At 39.4% G+C, this 25,861-nt stretch overlaps 1 protein-coding gene across 2 annotated transcripts in view; it reads left to right on the top strand.

The window, feature by feature from the left end:
• Window positions 1–25,861, top strand: part of SPPL2A (signal peptide peptidase like 2A) — a 175,399-nt gene that overhangs the window by 23,429 nt on the left and 126,109 nt on the right. For both annotated transcript variants that reach the window (XM_053717442.1, XM_053717441.1), the window contains exons 5-6: window positions 15,413–15,546; window positions 18,519–18,673. In XM_053717442.1, the coding sequence (XP_053573417.1) occupies window positions 15,413–15,546; window positions 18,519–18,673 (289 nt within the window). The remainder of the gene's footprint in view (window positions 1–15,412; window positions 15,547–18,518; window positions 18,674–25,861) is intronic.

Here is a 25,861-nt window from a genome sequence, read left to right as displayed (position 1 = left end):
TTAGCCGCAACAAGATAGTTTGTTTTAACTCCTAGGGGTCATGCGTTAGGGGGGATCCAACACACCTTGCCTAGAGCGTGACCTCCTATCAAACTGCATTCTAGTTGGACCCAGGGCTTATTCGGTTGAGAGTGTTTCCAAGCAGTGATACGTGCTAAGTGGGTTGCTTTGTAGTAAACTATAAGGTTTGGGACCCCCAAGCCACCATGCTCTCTACTGAGATATAATGTATTTCTGGCCACCCTAGTTCTCTTGTGTGCCCAAATAAATTGTTCAAACCGTCTCTGTTGTTGAATTAAATAATGTAAGGGTAGATCCAATGGAAGAACCTGAAACATATATAGAAATTTAGGGAGAAGCTTCATTTTTATGGCATTGATGCGACCCATCCAGGAGAGGGGGCCCTGCTTGTGCCAGGTATTAAGGGAAGACAGAGGTTCCTTTTGTAGAGGTAAATAGTTAAGGTCAAAGAGATCCGCCGGATTGGCAGGCACCTCAATTCCCAAATAGCGTATTTTATTCGTAATCTGAAAACTGGTATAATTGGAAAGAAATTTGTGTTCCTCCTCCGAGATATGTAGGGGCATCAGCATTGATTTCCCCATATTGATAGTGAAGTTAGAGGCCTGCTTGTACTCATCTAGTTCTGTGAGAAGGGAAGGTATAGAGGAGGTTGGGGAGCGAATCGTGAATATAATATCATCTGCGTAAAGGAGACACTTTTGTTTTTCCCACCAAAGGAGACACCCTGAATATTGGCATTCTAATCCTAGTCGCCAGTGTCTCTACCACTAAGGCAAACAGCAAGGGGGAGAGGGGGCAGCCCTGTCGGGTACCGTTTTTAATGGGGATCTGTTGGGATAGTGTGTTAGATTCTGGCAGTGGGGTTGTTATATAGCGCTTTTATTCGGGTTATCGGCATCTCTGAGAATCCAAACTTCGACAGTGTGGCCCAGAGAAAATCCCAGTCCACCCTGTCGAAGGCCTTTTCAGCGTCTGTGGACAATAAGACCAGGGAGGATTTGGAGGAGACAGTTGAAAACAGGGTTTGTAAGACACGTATAGAGTTATCTTTTGCTTCCCTACCAGGGATGAAACCAACCTGGTCAGTTTGTATAAGTAAGGAGAGGATTCCATTTATTCTTGTCGCTAGCAACTTCGCATATAACTTAATGTCTATGTTTATTAAAGATATTGGGCGGTAGTTGGTTACCTGACCTGTTGGTTTGCCGGGTTTTGGGATGACAGTGATCGTGGCCCCCAGGAGAGACTGCGGTATTAGGCATGTATTGTCAATGTTGTATAATTGAAGAACCTGAGGGCTTATATGGGATTTGAACCGGTGGTAGAATTTAGGAGTAATTCCGTCAGGGCCTGGGGCTTTTCCTTGGGGAAGATTCTTAATTGCCACTAGGAGTTCCTGCAAAGTAAATTGCGAGTCCAATGACTTACATTGTTCCTCTGTTTGGGCGGGAAGTTGTGCCTGTGAAAGAAAGTTGTCAATTAGTCTGCGTTTATGTGGTGTGTTTAAGGTTAGAGGGAGGTGTAGTACTCTGCAAATTGATTGACTATGTCGGCATTAGAAGTGTAAGAGGATCCAGATGAATCCAGTATTTTGGGGATAAAAGATTTGTAGTTTTTCTTCTTAAGGGATCTGGCCAGGAGGCGCCCTACCTTATTACTTTCAATGAAAAATTTAGATTTAGTCGTGAGTGCCCGGAGGTGGGCATTTTTAATCAGGTATTGAGTAAGTGCTTCCCTGGTCTGTTGAGATTGTAATAAAAGCTTTGAGGATTCAGGGTTTTGTTTTAGCTCTCTTTCTCTGTCCTGAAAATCAGATGTCAATGATGTGTAGAGTGTTGCTCTTTGCTTACGTAATATGTGTGTGTGGCTGGGTCATTATCACGCCTCTAATGTAACATTTGTATACTTCCCAATTGTTGGTTATTGAGGTCTCGGCAGGGTTGTTAAAGTTAAAAAATTCAGTAAATTTTTCTATTATATCAGTGGTTATCAAAGGATCTGAGAAAATCTAATCATTGAGTCTCCAGAGCTGCTGGTGTTGAGGCTTTGTAGACCACTTAAAAATTGAACGAACCATGCTATGATCAGACCAAGAGGTGTGATGTATTCGAGAATCAGTCAGAGCGGTCAGCATGTTTTGGTCACAGAGTTATATACTCTGTGACCAAAACATGCTGACCGCTCTGACTGAGCGTGTGTAGGAGCGCTGGGGGTGGGAGAAAAAAGTAAAATCCCTATTTGTTGGATGTCTTATTCTCCAGGTGTCAAAAAAAAGGGATGGCTCGTAATGCCTGCCAGTTGGCTTTAATGTGGCTGCTCCGAAGATATGACTTACCTGAGGACGTGTCTAAGGTTGGGGTAATAGGAAAGTTGAAATCCCCTCCTAGTATTATGGGGCCTTTAGAGATGTCTATTATATGATTAGCGACTTTACGAAAAAAAGAAGGCGAAGGGCGTATTGGGGCATATATATTGGCCAATGTGAGTGGTTTGCCATAATATAATCCTACCAGGATCAGTATCCTGCCCTCTTGGTCCTGTTATTTGTCCAGGAGTTGAAAGGGTGCACCCCTTCTAAATGAGATACCAACCCCATTGTATTTTGATGGGCCAGAACTAAGGAAGTGTTGGTCGTAGTAGAGGTGTGAAAGAGTGGGTTCATTAGTCTTTCTAAAGTGAGTTTCTTGAGTCATAATAATGTCTATATGTTTTTTAAAGAAGTCATGGAATGCAATTGAACGGTTCTGTGGGGATAAGAAACCCTTTACATTCTGTGTGGCAATGCTAAAAGAGCTGACTTGGGGGTGTGGAGACTTATGGGTCTGAGTGGTGGTTTGTACAACAGACATTTTCTACTAAAACTGAGACAATACGTTTTTACTGCAATTAGGCTGTACTTTGTACTTAATGTAACCACTTTCAACAGTAAATAAGGCGCCCGAGGATGGAACTGGAGGAAAGGTAAGGGTAGGGAAGGGAGCATCTATGAAGGTATAGGGATAGATGTAGAGAGAGGTTAAGGGATTAAGTAGAAAAGATTCGCCGGGTATAAGCCAAGACTGTATGTACTGAGAAAAGAGAAAAAGAAAACAAAGAATATGACAGCAGGGGAAATTACAGCTCAACGGAGCCCACTCCTACGTAAGTTTAAACAGTAAAATAGACTTAAGGGTACATAGCCCCAAGATTAATACAGTATTATGTGACGCGATACAAAATGTAATAACATGTCGGGAGTAACACATGTATATCCTAAAACAGAAAACAAGTTAACATATTTTATGCAGAGGGAGGTTCGCAGCCTAGGCTGAGAGTACCAATGACATCAATTAAACTAAACATTGAGGGCAAAACAGTGAGTTTCAAGTCTTTTCACAGAGTGAACCTGAGGTTGTATAAAGTAAGAGCAAAAATATGAAAGTTCATTAGAGTAAACAGTAAATATGGATCTACAAGTAGTTTGCAGATCTGAGTTGTCCATAATTCAGGACATGAGGAAGGCTACACAGTGAAATGTCTGTGTGAGTGGCACGGGCTTCATTTCCAAGGACTTCTGTACCATACTCACAGGTTTGTAGCCCCAGGGTTAAAGGCTATATAGGGTAATGTCTATGTGAGTAGTATTGGTTTCAGTTCTAAGCATTGAAAGAAAGTCACAAGTACCATACTCACAGGATTTGTTGATCTTAAAGAGCGTGGCTCCTGGTCAGGTAACGTCTTGTGATTTAGGAGCTTCAAGGCTTTGTGTCTTCTTACTTCACTTGCTTGCAATTTCAGACCACAATCCTCTTTGTGGTCTCGGTGGTAAGGGTGTTTTAGCAGCGGTGGGGATCTGGACTTCTGGAAGTGGAAGGCCCAGCTGCTTGCAACAATCAGCTGTCTGAGATGGACTCAAGCATTCATATCTTTTCCCATTCTTGATGACTTGCAGGGAGACCGGGAAGCCCCACCTGTAGGGGATCCTCAAGGAGCATAAGTGAGCTGTAAGGGGAGCGTATTCTTTTCTAATTTGAAGAGTTCTTGCGGACAGGTCCTGAAAGATCTGAATTTTAGCACCCATGTAGGAGAAATTAGGTTGTGACCTTGCTAGCTGGTAGATTTTCTCTCTATCTCTGTAGCTTTGAAAGCAAATTACAATGTCTCTGGGGGGCTGGTTATCGCTAGGCCTAAGGCGCAGTTAGCGGTGAGCTCTCTCCAAAGGCATTGTATCGATCACGCGTTGGCCAGCGATTGCTAGGGACTGGAACATGTTTTGGAGGTGTTCCTGGATATCTTCACCTTTCACGGACTCAGGTACTCCTCTAGTGCGGAGATTGTTCCGTCTTGCCCTATTTTCCATGTCATCTACTTTATTTCCCAATTCTTTGATCTGCGTTTGTTGATCTTCTATGGAGTGAGACATGTCAGACATTTCTTTCTTCCACACGGAAACCCAGCTCGTTAATATCTCTTTTCATGTCTGCGCACTCACTTTTAATACACGACTTGACTTGATTTATTAGCTCCTCCATGGCTTTCATAGTTACCGGACTATCTTCACCCTGCGTGAAGCTACTTGGCGAGGATGGTGGCAGTTGTGAGTCGTCTGGATTATCAGTTTGGTATTCGTCTCCGCTGTGTGCCTGGGGGACTTCTGCCTTTTTCTTTTTGTCTGCATTTTTAAAGAAAGTATTCATTATGCTAGGGGTAATGTTGAGCTTTTGGTTTTCTTTTGGATTTTCTGCATAGCGCCATCTTATGGAAATCACTCCCACGTGTGAGCATAGGTTGGGCACAACTTAAAAATCAGGAAAGTGACTTGTAAAGTCTGCTATTATTGACAGTGACCCTTTAAGAGTGCTTATAGTTTCAAGTAGAATAAACTCCATACAGCAAAGCAGGTTTGCAATGATGCCAAGGTGTTGTCTGAGCAGAATACAGCTTTAAAGATAGCTAATAAAGATGCTGGTGCTTGTCAGAGTCACTGAATAGGAAACGTTTACTTTTACTTGCAGCCTGTAATATGTGGTAGTGAACACACACACAGGTGGCCCTCAGTTTACAACGATTCAATTTGCACCGTTTCAGAATAACAACCTTTTTTTCAGTCATGTGACTGCTATTGAAAAGCATTGAGAAGCAGTGCATTGAATAAAATAGCCAGTAGGTGGAGCTGTCCGCTTGTGTTGCAGCAAAGATATGCAAGTCAAGCAAGCTGAAATTAATCATTTTAACCAGACCTGAGCTATTGAGCAGATTTCAAAGGAACAAGATCTTCCCGTCTATAAATCAGTCCAGATTGGAATGCATAGAAAGAACTGTTTGCAGAAGAATGCAAGTAAAGTCTGTGTTGTGTGATTATTTTATTAGGTTTATAATGCTGTTTAGCAAATGTTTTTGTTCATTTAACTTAGTTTAATTATATATTCTGTGTTGTGTGATTATTTTATTAGGTTTATAATGCTGTTCAGCATTTAAAGTCTTCATTTCAAAGCTTTAAAAATAATGTATTAGGTGTTACTCATGACAACTTTGAGAGGTGTTTGGAACCTAACTCCCTCACTTCCCATTCACTTACATTATAAACTGGGTTTAAATTTACAACGGTTTTGATTTACAACCCTTCTTTCTGGAACCTAACCCCGGCGTAAACTGAGGGCTACCTGTGTGTGTGTGTGTGTGTGTGTGTGTATATATATATATATATATATTTCTTTCATGTAATTAGCAAGAGTCCATGAGCTAGTGACGTATGGGATATACATTCCTACCAGGAGGGGCAAAGTTTCCCAAACCTCAAAATGCCTACAAATACACCCCTCACCACACCCACAAATCAGTTTTACAAACTTTGCCTCCTATGGAGGTGGTGAAGTAAGTTTGTGCTAGATTCTACGTTGATATGCGCTCCGCAGCAGGTTGGAGCCCGGTTTTCCTCTCAGCGTGCAGTGAATGTCAGAGGGATGTGAGGAGAGTATTGCCTGTTTGAATTCAATGATCTCCTTCTACGGGGTCTATTTCATAGGTTCTCTGTTATCGGTCGTAGAGATTCATCTCTTACCTCCCTTTTCAGATCGACGATATACTCTTATATATATATACCATTACCTCTGCTGATTTTCGTTTCAGTACTGGTTTGGCTTTCTACAAACATGTAGATGAGTGTCCTGGGGTAAGTAAGTCTTATTTTCTGTGACACTCTAAGCTATAGTTGGGCACTTTTTTAATAAATTTCTAAATATATGTATTCAAACATTTATTTGCCTTGACTCAGGATGTTCAACATTCCTTATTTTCAGACAGTCAGTTTCATATTTGGGATAATGCACTTGAATCAATTATTTTTCTTACCTTTAAAAATTTGACTTTTTTCCCTGTGGGCCGTTAGGCTCGCGGGGGCTGAAAATGCTTCATTTTATTGCGTCATTCTTGGCGCAGACTTTTTTGGCGCAAAAAATCTTTTCTGTTTCCGGCGTCATATGTGTCGCCGGAAGTTGCGTCATTTTTTACGTTCTTTTGCGCCAAAAATGTCGGCGTTCCGGACGTGGTGTCATTTTTGGCGCCAAAAGCATTTAGGCGCCAAATAATGTGGGCGTCTTATTTGGCGCTAAAAAAATATGGGCGTCGCTTTTGTCTCCACATTATTTAAGTCTCATTTTTCTTTGCTTCTGGTTGCTAGAAGCTTGTTCCTTTGCATTTTTTCCCAATCCTGAAACTGTCATTTAAGGAATTTGATCAATTTTGCTTTATATGTTGTTTTTTCTATTACATATTGCAAGATGTCTCACGTTGCATCTGAGTCAGAAGATACTTCAGGAAAATCGCTGTCTGGTGCTGGAACTACCAAAGCTAAGTGTATCTGCTGTAAACTTTTGGTAGCTGTTCCTCCAGCTGTTGTTTGTATTAATTGTCATGACAAACTTGTTAATGCAGATAATATTTCCTTTAGTAATGTACCATTACCTGTTGCAGTTCCATCAACATCTAATGTTCAGAATGTTCCTGATAACATAAGAGATTTTGTTTTTGAATCCATCAAGAAGGCTATGTCTGTTATTCCTCCTTCTAGTAAACATAAAAAATCTTTTAAAACTTCTCTTTATACAGATGAATTTTTAAATGAACATCATCATTCTGATTCTAATGACTCTTCTGGTTCAGAGGATTCTGTCTCAGAGATTGATGCTGATAAATCTTCATATTTATTTAAAATGGAATTTATTCGTTCTTTACTTAAAGAAGTACTAATTGCTTTAGAAATTGAGGATTCTGGTCCTCTTGATACTAAATCTAAACGTTTAGATAAGGTCTTTAAATCTCCTGTGGTTATTCCAGAAGTTTTTCCTGTTCCTGGTGCTATTTCTGAAGTAATTTCCAGAGAATGGAATAATTTGGGTAATTCATTTACCCCTTCTAAACGTTTTAAGCAATTATACCCTGTGCCGTCTGACAGATTAGAATTTTGGGACAAAATCCCTAAAGTTGATGGGGCTATTTCTACCCTTGCTAAACGTACTACTATTCCTACGTCAGATGGTACTTTGTTTAAGGATCCTTTAGATAGGAAAATTGAATCCTTTCTAAGAAAAGCTTATCTGTGTTCAGGTAATCTTCTTAGACCTGCTATATCATTGGCTGATGTTGCTGCAGCTTCAACTTTTTGGTTGGAAACTTTAGCGCAACAAGTAACAGATCATGATTCTCATAATATTATTATTCTTCTTCAACATGCTAATAATTTTATCTGTGATGCCATTTTTGATATTATCAGAGTTGATGTCAGGTTTATGTCTCTAGCTATTTTAGCTAGAAGAGCTTTATGGCTTAAAACTTGGAATGCTGATATGTCTTCTAAATCGACTCTACTTTCCATTTCTTTCCAGGGTAACAAATTATTTGGTTCTCAGTTGGATTCTATTATCTCAACTGTTACTGGTGGGAAAGGAACTTTTTTACCACAGGATAAAAAATCTAAGGGTAAAAACAGGGCTAATAATTGTTTTCGTTCCTTTCGTTTCAACAAAGAACAAAAACCTGATCCTTCATCCTCAGGAGCAGTTTCAGTTTGGAAACCATCTCCAGTCTGGAATAAATCCAAGCCTTCTAGAAAAGCAAAGCCAGCTTCTAAGTCCACATGAAGGTGCGGCCCTCATTCCAGCTCAGATGGTAGGGGGCAGGTTACGTTTTTTCAAAGAAATTTGGATCAATTCTTTTCACAATCTTTGGATTCAGAACATTGTTTCAGAAGGGTACAGAATTGGTTTCAAGATGAGACCTCCTGCAAAGAGATTTTTTTCTTTCCCGTGTCCCAGTAAATCCAGTGAAAGCTCAAGCATTTCTGAAATGTGTTTCAGATCTAGAGTTGGCTGGAGTAATTATGCCAGTTCCAGTTCTGGAACAGGGGCTGGGGTTTTATTCGAATCTCTTCATTGTACCAAAGAAGGAGAATTCCTTCAGACCAGTTCTGGATCTAAAAATATTGAATCATTATGTAAGGATACCAACGTTCAAAATGGTAACTGTAAGGACTATCTTGCCTTTTGTTCAGCAAGGGCATTATATGTCCACAATAGATTTACAGGATGCATATCTGCATATTCCGATTCATCCAGATCATTATCAGTTCCTGAGATTCTCTTTTCTGGACAAGCATTACCAGTTTGTGGCTCTGCCGTTTGGCCTAGCTACAGCTCCAAGAATTTTTACAAAGGTTCTCGGTGCCCTTCTGTCTGTAATCAGAGAACAGGGTATTGTGGTATTTCCTTATTTAGACGATATCTTGGTACTTGCTCAGTCTTTACATTTAGCAGAATCTCATACGAATCGACTTGTGTTGTTTCTTCAAGATCATGGTTGGAGGATCAATTCACTAAAAAGTTCATTGATTCCTCAGACAAGGGTAACCTTTCGGGGTTTCCAGATAGATTCAGTGCCCATGACTCTGTCTTTGACAGACAAGAGACGTCTAAAATTGATTTCAAAATATAAGTATGATAAACACACAAGAGGGCGCTATAACAACTGAGTGGTACAAAAGATTATCAGTGATAAAAACAATAACAAACAATGTATATGAGAAACTGTGAATAGATCATGGACTCTCACCATAAAGACGATATAACTATTGATATTCAGTCCCAAACATGTGTACAATGTTCATATGTCCAATGTCCCAATGATGTGAGCAGAACCAGTTGCTGCCGATAATCCTGCACTCTCCTCCTGTAAATGCCCTCTTCTCTCCTAAATGACCGGAGGCAGATCTATAGGGGTGGCGGGGAAACAAAGGCGACAAATGTGTGTATCCAGTGTGATAATGGACCCCCCTGCACAAGTATGCTATACCCAGGGTACTCACACTTTGACTTAGCACACCAATGTGCTGGTAGGCGCAGACTGGCTATCAGAGCAAGCCAGCTAGCTCTCTCCGGTGCACTCTCTCGCTGTGATAATCGTCAAAGTCTGATCCGCTGTGTCTCCTTAGTGCTGGTCTCCAACGCCAACAGGAACTGGTAACGGACTAACTCCCAAGGATTGGTAATGAGGATATACTTGTCATAGAATCACATGCGATGGTATAAATTAGACTTTAATCAATATTAAAAACAACCATACAGATTCCACAAGTGAATATCAGGTATGTATTCTTTGCTACGCGTTTCTCGGCTACTTATGGGCCGTTTCTTCAGGCATATTTGTATAAACATTTGAATCGGCTATATATTGCCGCTCATTACCAAATCCTCCCTCCCCCCATCAGACCCAATAGGCGTGTAGCTTTCAGCCATTGGCTATAGACAAACATCCAGCTGATACTTAGTAACGTGATTTGTATGGATACATATACAATCCAAATTTCAAACAATGGTATGTTCATACAAAGTTACAAATATAGTTATACACTATATATACTATATATATATAGCCGATTCAAATGTTTATACAAATATGCCTGAAGAAACGGCCCATAAGTAGCCGAGAAACGCGTAGCAAAGAATACATACCTGATATTCACTTGTGGAATCTGTATGGTTGTTTTTAATATTGATTAAAGTCTAATTTATACCATCGCATGTGATTCTATGACAAGTATATCCTCATTACCAATCCTTGGGAGTTAGTCCGTTACCAGTTCCTGTTGGCGTTGGAGACCAGCACTAAGGAGACACAGCGGATCAGACTTTGACGATTATCACAGCGAGAGAGTGCACCGGAGAGAGCTAGCTGGCTTGCTCTGATAGCCAGTCTGCGCCTACCAGCACATTGGTGTGCTAAGTCAAAGTGTGAGTACCCTGGGTATAGCATACTTGTGCAGGGGGGTCCATTATCACACTGGATACACACATTTGTCGCCTTTGTTTCCCCGCCACCCCTATAGATCTGCCTCCGGTCATTTAGGAGAGAAGAGGGCATTTACAGGAGGAGAGTGCAGGATTATCGGCAGCAACTGGTTCTGCTCACATCATTGGGACATTGGACATATGAACATTGTACACATGTTTGGGACTGAATATCAATAGTTATATCGTCTTTATGGTGAGAGTCCATGATCTATTCACAGTTTCTCATATACATTGTTTGTTATTGTTTTTATCACTGATAATCTTTTGTACCACTCAGTTGTTATAGCGCCCTCTTGTGTGTTTATCATACTTATATTTTAGTTTTTATTCCAATTTTTGGTATTAAGAGGTGCAGCTTGTCTCCCTCATTGGGAGGTTGTCTATTCCCTTCATATTTACTAATAGTTTCAGCGCCCTCTAGTGACTAAGGTCACAGTTGTTTAAAATTGATTTCAGCTTGTCGAAACCTTCAGTCACAATCATTCCCTTCGGTAGCCTTATGCATGGAAATTCTAGGTCTTATGACTGCTGCATCGGACGCGATCCCCTTTGCTCGTTTTCTTATGCGACCTCTTCAGCTCTGTATGCTGAATCAATGGTGCAGGGATTACACAAAGATATCTCAATTAATATATTTAAAACCGATTGTACGACACTCTCTAACGTGGTGGACAGATCACCATCGTTTAATTCAGGGGGCTTCTTTTGTTCTTCCGACCTGGACTGTAATTTCAACAGATGCAAGTCTTACAGGTTGGGGAGCTGTGTGGGGATCTCTGACGGCACAAGGAGTTTGGGAATCTCAGGAGGTGAGATTACCGATCAATATTTTCAGAGCTCTTCAGTCTTGGCCTCTTCTGAAGAGAGAATCGTTCATTTGTTTTCAGACAGACAATGTCACAACTGTGGCATACATCAATCATCAAGGAGGGACTCACAGTCCTCTGGCTATGAAAGAAGTATCTCAAATTCTGGTTTGGGCGGAATCCAGCTCCTGTCTAATCTCTGCGGTTCATATCCCAGGTATAGACAATTGGGAAGCGGATTATCTCAGTCGCCAAACGTTGCATCCGGGCGAATGGTCTCTTCACCCAGAGGTATTTCTTCAGATTGTTCAAATGTGGGAGCTTCCAGAAATAGATCTGATGGCGTCTCATCTAAACAAGAAACTTCCCAGGTATCTGTCCAGATCCCGGGATCCTCAGGCGGAAGCAGTGGATGCATTATCACTTCCTTGGAAGTATCATCCTGCCTATATCTTTCCACCTCTAGTTCTTCTTCCAAGAGTAATCTCCAAGATTCTGAAGGAATGCTCGTTTGTTCTGCTGGTAGCTCCGGCATGGCCTCACAGGTTTTGGTATGCGGATCTTGTCCGGATGGCCTCTTGCTATCCGTGGACTCTTCCGCTAAGACCAGACCTTCTGTCGCAAGGTCCTTTTTTCCATCAGGATCTCAAATCCTTAAATTTAAAGGTATGAAGATTGAACGCTTGATTCTTGGTCAAAGAGGTTTCTCTGACTCTGTGATTAATACTATGTTACAGGCTTGTAAATCTGTATCTAGAGAGATATATTATAGAGTCTGGAAGACTTATATTTCTTGGTGTCTTTCTCATCATTTTTCTTGGCATTCTTTTAGAATTCCGAGAATTTTACAATTTCTTCAGGATGGTTTAGATAAAGGTTTATCCGCAAGTTCTTTGAAAGGACAAATCTCTGCTCTTTCTGTTCTTTTTCACAGAAAGATTGCTAATCTTCCTGATATTCATTGTTTTGTACAAGCTTTGGTTCGTATAAAACCTGTCATTAAGTCAATTTCTCCTCCTTGGAGTTTGAATTTGGTTCTGGGGGCTCTTCAAGCTCCTCCTTTTGAACCCATGCATTCATTGGACATTAAATTACTTTCTTGGAAAGTTTTGTTCCTTTTGGCCATCTCTTCTGCCAGAAGAGTCTCTGAATTATCTGCTCTTCCTTGCGAGTCTCCTTTTCTGATTTTTCATCAGGATAAGGCGGTGTTGCAAACTTCTTTTGAATTTTTACCTAAGGTTGTGAATTCCAACAACATTAGTAGAGAAATTGTGGTTCCCTCATTATGTCCTAATCCTAAGAATTCTAAAGAGAAATCGTTGCATTCTTTGGATGTTGTTAGAGCTTTGAAATATTATGTTGAAGCTACTAAGTCTTTCCGAAAGACTTCTAGTCTATTTGTTATCTTTTCCGGTTCTAGAAAAGGCCAGAAAGCTTCTGCCATTTCTTTGGCATCTTGGTTGAAATCTTTAATTCATCATGCCTATGTCGAGTCGGGTAAAACTCTGCCTCAAAGGATTACAGCTCATTCTACTAGGTCAGTTTCTACTTCCTGGGCGTTTAGGAATGAAGCTTCGGTTGATCAGATTTGCAAAGCAGCAACTTGGTCCTCTTTGCATACTTTTACTAAATTCTACCATTTTTATGTATTTTCTTCTTCTGAAGCAGTATTTGGTAGAAAAGTACTTCAGGCAGCGGTTTCAGTTTGAATCTTCTGTTTATGTTTTTTATTAAACTTTATTTTGGGTGTGGATTATTTTCAGCAGGAATTTGCTGTCTTTATTTTATCCCTCCCTCTCTAGTGACTCTTGCGTGGAAAGATCCACATCTTGGGTAGTCATTATCCCATACGTCACTAGCTCATGGACTCTTGCTAATTTCATGAAAGAAAACATAATTTATGTAAGAACTTACCTGATAAATTCATTTCTTTCATATTAGCAAGAGTCCATGAGGCCCGCCCTTTTTTGTGGTGGTTATGATTTTTTTGTATAAAGCACAATTATTCCAATTCCTTATTTTATATGCTTTCGCACTTTTTTCTTATCACCCCACTTCTTGGCTATTCGTTAAACTGATTTGTGGGTGTGGTGAGGGGTGTATTTGTAGGCATTTTGAGGTTTGGGAAACTTTGCCCCTCCTGGTAGGAATGTATATCCCATACGTCACTAGCTCATGGACTCTTGCTAATATGAAAGAAATGAATTTATCAGGTAAGTTCTTACATAAATTATGATATATATATATATATATATATATATATATATATATATATATATATATGTATGTGTTAGGAATTAGGTCACATACTTGCTCATGTTGGGTTTGATGAGTGTAGCAAAACACCATGCTGCCTTACCCCTCAGTAGATGATCCGGAAAAAGGGAGGAAGAAGAACTGCTCCAGGCAGCCACAGCCACTAATGGAGCCGCATTGCTCAAGATATTTGAGATAGTTGAGGGTACCTCCGCTAACCCTTTCTGCTTGGTGCTCATTCCGGTGCAATAAAAACCTCAGGGCTACCCGGAGGAGGATCGTGACTCCCGACAGGCTCTGTTTGCGGCCTGCACCGACAGTCGTCAACGGGTTCGTTCAGCGGGGCTCCTGCCCGCGATTTAAGTCACAGGAGACTCCAAACATTCCCCACTGGGCTTATCAGGTATTTGGGGCATATAGCCCAGGGTGAGCTGTCCCAGGAGTGGGTCTCTGCTGCTGCCGTCTCCGGAGCTCTAGCGTGGTGTGGCCATCTTGGACACCCGCACGCTCCGCCCCCCCGCAATAATAATTTTATATACACTATTACTATTTTATTTTTCTAAAAAAAACCTGGTAGTTTTTTCTGTCCACTGAGTCTCCTATGATTATTTATCTTGTAACAAATATACATAAATGCTATATAGAGGTACATAAATAGTAGTCACTAAAAAGTATCGCTACAACAAACTGGCTTTATACAAAAGATCAAATATACATATACTAAAAAAAGACTGGTAAATACAGAATAAAAACAGTAACCAGGAGCTAAAAAAGTAGGCACTCTAGATATAGTCACAGCATAGAAGAATAGGGTGATAGACATGTGTAGCATAAAATAACTATCACAAATATAAATCAGGATAAAGGACAGTTACGCAAAAGAAATATTACTCCATGAAAATATGAGAAAAAGTCTTGAATACTAATGAAATGCGTATCTCATCAGATAAAAATTGTTATATGGTAGGAATCAGTATAGTGCGATGGTCCTCTAGGGTATTTACTTACACTCCACAACCTCAATCAATATGAGGTAAGGGCCGCGCTGTGTAGAGAGAGTCAATCTTGAACACCTGGGAGCTTCGCACCAGACAATAGTAGTGAGTCAATCAGACTTGGAGATCAGTTCCAGGACGTATTACATGAAAGAAGATAAAAACACCAATAGTGCAATATTGTATATGTAATTAAAATATACACTTTATTTATCCCAAATAGGTGCTCACATTCGTTAACCTCAATAATGTATGAGGTATTAAAAAGCGCACATAACATCATAAAACGTCCTAATATATGAACCAAGAAATATCAGCAGCATTAAAGTGAATGTAAACTTTCATCGATTAGTGCCCGGTTTTTAAATGTACTATTCAAAACAGGGGCACTTTTCATTGATAAAAGTTTACATTGCACAGAATTTTTCAAATACTTACCTTTTACTTCTTAAAAGCCGGATCGGCATCCCCCGTCTGCAGGTCCTCTGTAAATATGAAACCAGCTTCCTCCAATCGCGGCAGGGCCTCATGAGATGGACACTCTGGGGGGAGAAGCCACGATTGGCGGAAGCCGGTTTCGTCATTGGTGACATATTTACAGAGGACCTGCAGGCAGGGGAAGCCGATCCGACTTTGAAGAAGTAAAAGGTAAGTATTTGTAAAAATACGGTACAATGTAAACTTTTATCAATGAAAGTGCCCCTGTTTTTAATAGTATATTTAAAAACTGGGCACTAAATGATGAAATTTTACATTCACTTTCACAGGTGTATCCTGACGTGTTTCAAAGGTCTTGCCAATCTGAACTTTCTTCCTCAGAGGTAATACCTTCGAAACGTGTCAAGGTACATTTTATAATGAATGGATCCCATTTTATTCTTTTTTTCATGTTTTCTCATTTACCTCGTTGTTCAAATAATATTCTAGTAATGACTAGGTTAGGGTATTACATATTTTATTGCTGAATAATAAAACTGATTATTTTTGTTTCTCTGTACTTTATTTCTAGACTGTTGGAAACCATATTAAAGTGGGCCTCTATTCTCCTCCGCTACCTCTCTTAAATTACAGCATGCTGATAATCTTTCTAATTTCTGTATTCACTGTGGCTCTTGGAGGTTATTGGAGTGGACTCTCAGAACTGTAAGTACAATGGGAGTCAGAATCTCAGTTTTTGTAATAAATATTATTTGTGTTACAAAACCTGTTGAAAAGTAAATACTTTGTTTACTGTCGAAGTCGATTTACCAAATTCTTGAAGTCTGCCTCCATGCTGAGGGACTTAAGAGGCCTATTCATGCTCACCATCTTTCTTTCTGACTTTGTTCTCAACAGGTTGTTTGGGTACATTGCATCTGGTCTGTAAATAATTATTTGACTTAACTAGGCTTGAAGATGAGAATGCTGTTACTCAGTACTAAATAACTATACAAAAAAAATTAAAAAAATTGAGCTTTCTCAAAAACAAACAAACTGTATTTTACATTTCTGAACTGCACATGTGTTAAACTCATAACTGTACAGGGTATGTATATGTGTATTTAAGGTTAATGCGGATTTAGACATAATGAGAGGGTGCAAATAAGTTTCAACTCTTAAAGTGAATGTAAATTTTCACGAATGAAAGCCCTTTTTTAAAAATGCTATTAAAAACTGGGTCACTTCCATTCATGAAACTTTACATAGCAGTCGTTTTTTAAAAATACCTTTTTATTCCTTGCAAGCTTGGAACACCGGAGCAGCCCCCGCCCCCAGGTCGTCTCTTCTTACGTCAGAAATGACGAATACGGCTTCTTCCAATAACGACTTCCCCCCCAGATCAAACATTGCCTGAGGCCACGCCGTGATTAGAGGAAGCCGGATTCATCATTTCTGATGTAAGAAGAGACGGCCTGGGGGCGGGGGAATCGCTTCTCCAGTGTTCCAAGCTTGCAAGGAATAAAAGGTATTTTAAAAAAACGGCTGCAATGTAAACTTTCATGAATGAATGTGCCCCTGATTTTCATTTGTGAAAATTTACATTCACTTTAAATAAATTTAAAAGGGAGCACATTTTTTTGTAAGACTAAAGCATAGTGACACGATCTAAATATTGAATGCCTCTACACATTAATAGTTCTTAATGCAAGTACTCTGGGCTTTCCCTTGTATTTCAGTGCTGTGCATAGTCATTAACACTGGACAGAAAAGTCAGTGGACTACAGGATCCTTAAAGTGTCAGAAAACCTAAAAAATAATGTTATATAATTCTGCACATGGTGCAGAATTATATAACATTATATTAGCGCAAACTTTATAAAACATAATATTCCCTTTGAATTTTTTAAAACAACAGCTGTTTTACAGACCCGCTCGGAGCGAATCGGGCCAGCTGTATAGTCACAGCCCGGCCCGACCGCGTCATTATACACTGTGCAGCTCGCTCCTGTTGTCAGACAGAGCAGGAGCGAGCTGCACTTAGTATTATGGTGCGGTCGGGCCGGGCTGTGACTGTACAGCTGGCCCGATGCGCTGTGTGAAAAAAACAGACCCGCTCAGCAGAGCACAGAGAGCGGGTCTGTAAAACAGCCGTTGTTTTAAAAAATTCAAAGGGAATATTATGTTTTATAAAGTTTGCGCTAATATAATGTTATATAATTCGGCCCTATGTGCAGAATTATATAACATTATTTTTGAGGTTTACTGTCCCTTTAACTGAGGGCTTAATGTTTGATAGTGATATATTTTAAGCCAGGGGTCGTCAAATCTGTTTAAATTGTAGGAGCCAGTAAGAATATTTAGGAGCCAGACAGTGGTATTTGTATATAGCTATATGGAGAATAACACAAAAAGTTAGGAGCCAGGGGTAAAATTCTTGGAAACAATTCACAAGGGAAGACAGCACTCTCTCCAACCTTTGGGGCACGGAACAGGGACTAGCCAGATTCCAACATCACTGTCAATAATCAAAAGATTTCCAGCCTCCAATTTGTAAGTTTAAAAAAACCTTTATTTGCTTACACAGGGTCCATAATACAGCAATGTTTCGAACCAGCAATTTGAAAGGACATGCCTAAGAACCAATTGCTGGTTTGAAACGTTGTTGCCGTATTATGGACAATGTGTAAGCAAATTGGAGGCTGGATATCTTTTGATTATTGACTGTAAAATTCTAGGAGCCAGTGGCTCCTGGGTTTGTCAAACCCTATTTTATAGCTTCTCTGGAAAAAATGTTGAATCAAGGGAAGAACCCAGTCTGCTCAGCTTTTGACAATTAACCATAAGAAAGCTATATGCTCTGTTAAACGCTTATGTGGAGCTGAGCGCCTCCGACCACCCACGGCAAAACGCTATTTTCCCACCTCTAAGCCAGTAGTGTGCTAGCCATATGGCATAATCGGCAACCATGGGTATTGGCTAAGGGGTGGAAACCTCACCTCATAGAAAAAAATATTTTGCTGTGGGCAGCCATAGGGGCTCAGCTCTGCATAAACTCGCAGGCAAATAAAGGTATTTTAAGCATGAAGTTTTTTTATACTTCATGACTGAAAATCCCCTTTATTTATAGTACTGGTAAAATCTAGCGTTTCCGAAATGCTAGGATTTACCATCACTGTAAGGGGGAGAGAAATTATGGTTGAATCCACTTCTGCTGTAACCCAGTACTCACAAGCTATATTTCATTAATACTCTTCAACCTAGTCTAAATATTATGTAATCTGACTGTTATGTTTTCCAGTCTTCTTCTCCCGCCAAAAATGATTATTGTTACATCTTCTTATTTCTGCTATTGAATAAGTTAAATAACGTTCACCTTGTTTACGTACCCTACCTCTTCTTTTCTATAGCTGTCATGTTCCCTAAACCATAGTTAGTTTTACCAAATCAGTAGAATATCCCAATCTGTTTAATATGCTACTTTTTATTAAAAAAAATGTTTTCAGTGTTTCTAGAAACTCACTTCACTATGAAGCCTCTTAACAGTCCTGCTATTTCCACTTTTCAAATTTTACTTTCACTTTATTGTTATTCTGCACCCCAAAATAGTATTAAAGAATATTCAACAGTTTATTAAAGTTATAGAAAAATTGTATGCATTTTACACAGTTTAATTATGCTGTTTGTTACTGTTTCAGAGCGGACTTGAGACCCTCCTCACCCAGTTCTAGTGAAAGAGAAGGAAGAAAACAGAATGATGACAATGTGACATTCACCCCTCTAACTGTCATCCTGTTTGTGGTCATATGTTGTGTCATGCTGCTGTTATTGTATTTCTTCTACAAATGGCTTGGTAAGGTATTTCTGCTTGTTTTCTTAATATATGTTACTCAAAGAGTGGAATACATTTTATTAAAGGGATATAAAACAAGTTGTGATAGAGACAAAATATAATATGTACTTGATTTGCAAATTTAAACTGCAGTGCCTCGCCATTAACCCTTTCTTTTTAGTTTCTGAATTGTAAAGCTCTAACTCCCCACACACACATTTCCTTCTATGGCTGTATCTATATCTATTGTTCTTTTGGTAGAATGCAAAAGTAAATAGGGATTATCTGCTGGAGCATGCCTAGAAGGTGTGAACTCAGTTGAAATACAATGCCTGTGTCTAAACACTGATAAGAGGGATGGAGTTGGCTGCTCCAGGCAGCTTAGCTATGTAATTCATTTTGCATATTTTTGAAAATTATTTTAAAATACTTGGCAGCAATTTTTAAACATTTTTATTATGCAAACTATTTTACTTAATTAGCCCTTTAAGATATGCACATATCTCAAACTGTTTTATGTCCCTTTAAGGCATAAGTATTAAAATTATAGATCATTTTATATTGTACACAATGATATCGAAATAGTATGTACAATTTATTATTGCTAAGGCTTTGCTGTTTCACTTTAACAATGTGTGAAATAATTAGCATTTTTCTAATTGCATTTCAAACTCATTTGATTCCTTCCCAAGTGCTATGATGCTAAAGGCCAGATTTAAGAAAGTAAGGCGGTTATTGGTGTAAATCTACACCCCTGTCTGTCCGGCTTCATGTCTACCGGGCAGCAATACGCTGTCTGCATTTACCATTGCACACTACGGCTAGTATACAATGCCACTCCCTGCTCTCGCAGGAGACGTGAATTTTCTCCGTTGGAAAAGTCATAGGAGATTGACATACGCCACATAACAGGTGGCGAAGTGGTTTAAGAAGCAGTAGTGTTATGACCGCTGCTAATTATATATCAGGTGCAGGTTCGCTTATGCAAACCTGCAGCCAACAGCACTTTGACCCTTTGATAAATGGGGCTCTAATTATAAGAACATAAAATGTAAAAAAAAAATATTCTCCACTTAAAGGGACAGTAAACACCTTTAACCCCTTAATGACCACAACACTTTTCCATTTTCTGTCCGTTTGGGACCAAGGCTATTTTTAAATTTTTGCAGTGTTTGTGTTTAGCTGTAATTTTCCTCTTACTCATTTACTGTACCCACACATATCATATACCATTTTTCTCGCCATTAAATGGACTTTCGAAGATACCATTATTTACATCATATCTTATAATTTACTGTAAAAAAAAAATGATAAAATATGAGGAAAAAACACACTTTTTCTAACTTTGACTCCCAAAATCTGTTACACATCTACAACCACCAAAAAACACCCATGCTAAATAGTTTCTGAATTTTGTCCTGAGTTTAGAAATACCCAATGTTTAAATGTTCTTTGCTTTTTTTGTAAGTTATAGGGCCATAAAGAGACATCCCAAAGTATTGATCTAGGCCCATTTTGGTATATTTCATGCCACCATTTCATCGCCAAATGCGATCAAATACAAAAATCGTTCACTTTTTCACAAATTTTTTCACAAATTTTCGGTTTCTCACTCAAATTATTTACAAGCAGCTTGTGCAATTATGGCATAAATGGTTGTAAATTCTTCTCTGGGATCCCTTTTGTTCAGAAATAGCAGATATATATGGCTTTGGCGTTGCTTTTTGGTAATTAGAAGGCCGCTAAATGCCACTGCGCACCACACGTGTATTATGCCCAGCAGTGAAGGGGTTAATAAGGGAGCATGTAGGGAGCTTTTTGGGGTAATTTTAGCTTTAGTGTAGTAAACAACCCAAAGTATTGATCTAGGCCCATTTTGGTATATTTCATGCCACCATTTCACCGCCAAATGTGATCAAATAAAAAAAAAAAAAATTTTTTTTCACCATTTTAGATTTCTCACTGAAATAATTTACAAACAGCTTGTGCAATTATGGCACACATGGTTGTAAATGCTTCTCTGGGATCCCCTTTGTTCAGTAATAGCAGACATATATGGCTTTGGCGTTGCTTTTTGGTAATTAGAAGGCCGCTAAATGCCGCTGCACATCACACGTGTATTATGGCTAGCAGTGAAGGGGTTAATTAGGTAGCTTGCAGGGTTAATTTTAGCTTTAGTGTAGATAAAGATCCCACCTGAATCATCAGACCCCCTGATCCCTCCAAAACAGCTCTCTTCCCTCCCCCACCCCACAATTGTCCCCGCCATCTTAAGTACTGGCAGAAAGTCTGCCAGTACTAAAATAAAAGGTATATTTGGGTTTTTGTGTGTTTTTTTTTTTAAGCATATTTACATATGTTGCCTTGAAGGATCCCCCCTTAGCCCACAATCTCACTGATCTCCCACCAAACAGCTCTCTAACCCTCCCCCTCTTCCTTAATGGGCGCCATCTTGGGTACTGGCAGCTGTCTGCCAGTACCCAGTTTAGAAAAAAATTATGCTTTTTTAAAAAAAATTTTTTACCTTTTCTGTAGTGTAGCTTTCTCCCCCCCCAAAGACCAACCCCCCACCACTCCCAGATCCCTTAGATTGTTTTTATAATAATAGTAAATCCCCCTTATTAACATTAAATTTTTCTGTAGTGTAGCGGTTCCCACCTGCCCCCGTGTCCATGTGCGCCCCCTCCACATCACACGGCCCATCGATGGCTGCCCACCCGCCTCCCACGCCGGCTCCCACCCACCAACGATACCGGCCATATCGAGTGATATTGAGGCATCACTGCAATAACCGGAAAGCAGCTGGAAGCGAGCAGGATTGCTTCCAGCTGCTTTCCAGACCGAGGGCGTGCAGGGTACGTCCTCAGACGTTAACTCTCGGTCATTTGGGGGTTAAAGGGACACTGAACCCAATTTTTTTCTTTTGTGATTCAGATAGAGCATGCACTTTTAAGCAACTTTCTAATTGACTCCTATTATCAATTTTTCTTCGTTCTTTTGCTATCTTTGTTTGAAAAAGAAGGCATCTAAGCTAAGGAGCCAGCACATGTTTGGTTCAGGACTCTGGACAGCACTTGTTTATTGGTGGGTGAATTTATCCACCAATCGGTAAAAACAAGAAAGGTTGTTCACCAAAAATGGGCCGGCATCTAAACTTACATTCTTTCTTTTCAAATAAAGATACCAAGAGAATGAAGAAAAGTTGATAATAGGAGTAAATTAGAAAGTTGCTTAAAATTGCATGCTCTATCTGAATCACAAAAGAAATTTTGTATGAAAAATGTTGCTTAATGCATAATGAAACCAGTGTTGATTTTAACAACAAATTTTGATTTAGTTTTAGTCAGTCTTTTGACTAAAATGCCATTTAGTTTTAGTCATAATTTAATAATCTGATTTGTTTTAGTCAACAAAATATAAGATTTTAGTCGACTAAATCTACAGTAGATATAATCACCTATAATCTAATGGGTTTAAAGTGTAACATTTGTTTAAGCATTTCTCTAGAATTTCCCAACTCATTATACCAATATATGTGACAAAAAAGTGTATATAAAAATATATTATTAAAAGGAGGATACAATGTCCGATTTTCATAAAGCCAATTATAGTCTTCCCTTCTTAATCCACAGCTTCACCTCAAGAGAAATAAGAGAGAAAGTAATACAAAATAGTGCAATTCTGTTTATCTCTTTAGTTATTCCAAGCAACTTCACAGAGTATTACTCACGTGGTTTAGAGCTTTCTCGCAAAGCTCAAACAAATACAGCAGTGTTATGTTAGGCATATAACCAGCCACACATTCAAAAAAACACATATAGAACTCGCAGCAGAAGCACATCAGTGGACATACATAGGGTATAGTGTTATATTAACCTCAATTGTAAGGTTCCAAAACACCTCCTCAATACCCAATGTCCCTTCACAGAAGAAAATTAATCCTTTAATGGGTAGTTTTCCTGCAAGCAAGGATTGGGACAATGCTGTGTCCATGTTATTCTCTTTAGTAAGAGTAATGGTGGCTTTAAGCAGTTGGAGGTCGGTGAGGTAGTCCTTGCTTTAACTCCAACAATGTATGCTACCTCTTATATAGAAAACCAGGGTCGGTTACTCTGTTTTTCTTGTATCTTCAGGTCCCTGCCAGCGGACAGATGAGGCTGACAGACCTGATGTGCTGTGACTGCTCCACAGCAGAAGACCCTGGAGGGCAAGTCCTTACTTATATATTTCACAGGATCAGAAATATCATAGAAGAACGACTGGGATATAGATCAGGGACCTAGTGGGACCTGCTACCTTCCAAAGTGGTTCATATTTATATATATGTATATATGTGTGTATATATATATATATATATATATATATATATTCTGCTACTTCAGATATACTGCGGCTGAGCCATAGTTTTAACCGCCATTGTGGGCAGATACAAAGGGCTGCTCTTTTGTTTTCAAGTCGGTGCGCTCAGCATTTCATAGTCATGCTTGAAAGGATCTCTTGCAGAAAGATAGTTTGATTGAGCTATTAGTATGTGCTCTTTCATACCTTAAGAGTTTGTATCTTTGAGGGTGTAGGAAAATCTGCAGTCTGCTTGCCTTTATTTTTATGTGACTTGATAGAAATATGGTTTCATATTTCTAAGAGCACTGAACACAGAAACAGAGCTAAAGGCTGGAAACCTTGTTTATGGCATTTCATATTGAGTTTTTTTAATAAAACTCAACATGTTTTCTGTACTTTATTTTTTAGATGTTTTTCTCTGGAAAATAATGCCTTTTCTTATCCTTTGCTGCCATCTGATGGCAGTTTCTATGTAAATGTTTAATTATATATATATATATATATATATATATATATATATATATATATATATATATATATATATATATATATATATATATATATATATATATATATATATATATATATATATATATATATAAAAGACTCCTAATTAATCTCTCTCAGTCTGTGGAGTTTTTTTTTTTCACTATAATTGGGTTTTCCTTCATAGTGAGGAGCTTCCATATTAATGTGTACATATTATTGTATCATACAATATTCTATCCCATTATTTTCGCAGTTCTTTAGATAGAGGGAACTTTTCGACACTTTTAGACCTCAGGTGTTCTTGCATAGTTCTCAAGTTTCCATTCTTCTAAATAGAGACTATTTGTTCTATTTTCCATTTAGTTCAGGAGGGTCAGTTTATACCTGCCATCGACCTGAAGGATGCTTACCTGAGTTATTTTCGTTCCATCTTGGACTTTAAGTGTCTCAACAAATTTCTCAAGGTTCCGTCCTTCAAAATGGAAACTATACGTTCCATTTTCACTTTGCTTCAGGAGGGTTAATTTATGTCTACCTTAGTCCTGAAGGACGCGTATCTTCATGTTCCTATTCACATGGAACATCTTCAATTCATACAGTTTGCCTTTCTAGACAAACACTTTCAATTTATTGCCCTTCCCTTTGGCCTTGCCACGGCTCCCCAAATCTTTACAAAGGTTCTAGGGGCTATTTTGGCGGTGGCCAGATCTCAGGGAATTGCGGTGGCTCTGTACCTGGATGATATCTTGGTTCAGGCACTATCTTTTCATTTAGCAAATTTTCATACAGAATAACAGGATTTCTGTAGTGTAGTGGCTATCACGTTCGCTTGACAAATGCGAAAGGTCCCCGGTTCGGGACCGGGCAGAAACACTTACATTCCGTTGGCTATTCTAAGTACCCATGGGTGGAAGGTAAATATGGAAAAGAGTTTCCTGGTGCCACACTTTTTGGGGTTGGTCATAGACTCTCTGTCCATGAAGATTTTCTTGACGGACTTCAGAAAATCAAAAATTTTTGTCTTTTTTTCTTCAGTCCGCTATCGTTCATCAGTGGCTTAGTGTATGAAAGTAATTGGTCTAATGGTTGCTTCCATGGACATTTATTCCTTTTGCTCGTTCCCATCTGAGACCTCTACAATTACGCATTTTCAGACAATGGAATGGAGACCACTCTGATCCCTCTGAGGATAGTTTTAGACCCCCCTAACGAGAGACTCTCTATTCTGGTGGATTTCTCAAGACCATCTGTCTCAGGGAACATGCTTTCTGAGACCATCCTGGTTGATTGTCTACAGATGCCAGCCTGTCTGTCTGGGGAGCAGTTTGGGGTTCTTTAAAGGCTCGAGGTCTTTGGACTCGAAGAGTCTTCTCTCCTAATAAGTATTCTAGACTTGAGAGCAGTCTTCAATTTGGCCTCAATTACGTTTGGTCCAGTTTATCAGATTCCAGTTGGACAACATCACCTCAGTAGCGTATATCAACCACCAGGGAGGAACCCGGAGTTCCTTAGCTATGAAGGAGGTGGCTTGCATTCTTTAGTGGGCAGAGTCTCAAGATTGTCTTCTCTCTGCCATCCAAATCCCAGTGGTGGACAACTGAGAAGCGGATTTTCTGAGCAGGCAGAACTTTCACCCTGGGAGTGTTCTCTCCATCCGAAGGTATTCGCAATGTTAACCCTCAAGTGGGGGGGGGATCTGGAGATTGATCTGATGGCGTCTCGTCTAAACGTCAAGCTTCCAAGGTATGGGTCTGATCTGAGTTTTGGCGGTCCCTTGGGACTTTGTTCTTGTGTACCTGTTTCCTCCATTTGCTCTCTTTCCTCGAGTTATTGCTCGTATCAAACAGGAGAGGGCGTCAGTGATTCTAATAGCTCCTGCCTGGACTCGCATGATGTGGTTCGCGTATCTGGTGAAGATGTCATCTCTTCCCCCTTGGAGATTGCCTTTGAGGAAGGACCTTCTACTTGAGGGTCCCTTATTACCCATTCCCCAGTTTTGCATAACCAACACAATTAGATTAATATACTTTTACTGTTCTTTTGATAGACTTGCAGTTTAGCCAATCAGTGCCTGCTCCCAGATAACTTCAGGTGCACAAGCACAGTGTTATCTATATGAAACACATGAACTAACACCCTCTAGTGGTGAAAAACTGTTAAAATGCATTCTGAAAAGAGGTGGCCTTCAAGGTCTAAGAAATTAGCATATGAAATTCCTAGGTTAAGCTTTCAACTAAGAATACCAAGAGTACAAAGCAAAATTGGTGATAAAAGTAAATTGGAAAATTGTTTAAAATTACATGCCCTATCTGAATCATTTAAGTTTATTTTGGCCTAGACTGTCCCTTTAACTCTTGTGTGCAGGCCTTGGTCAGAATC

The sequence above is a fragment of the Bombina bombina genome, chromosome 6 (genome assembly GCF_027579735.1).
Source record: "Bombina bombina isolate aBomBom1 chromosome 6, aBomBom1.pri, whole genome shotgun sequence".
In the NCBI taxonomy this organism is placed as follows: Eukaryota; Metazoa; Chordata; class Amphibia; order Anura; family Bombinatoridae; genus Bombina; species Bombina bombina.
Note: the sequence above shows the minus strand (reverse complement) of the source record. Positions and strands in the feature narration are given on the sequence as shown.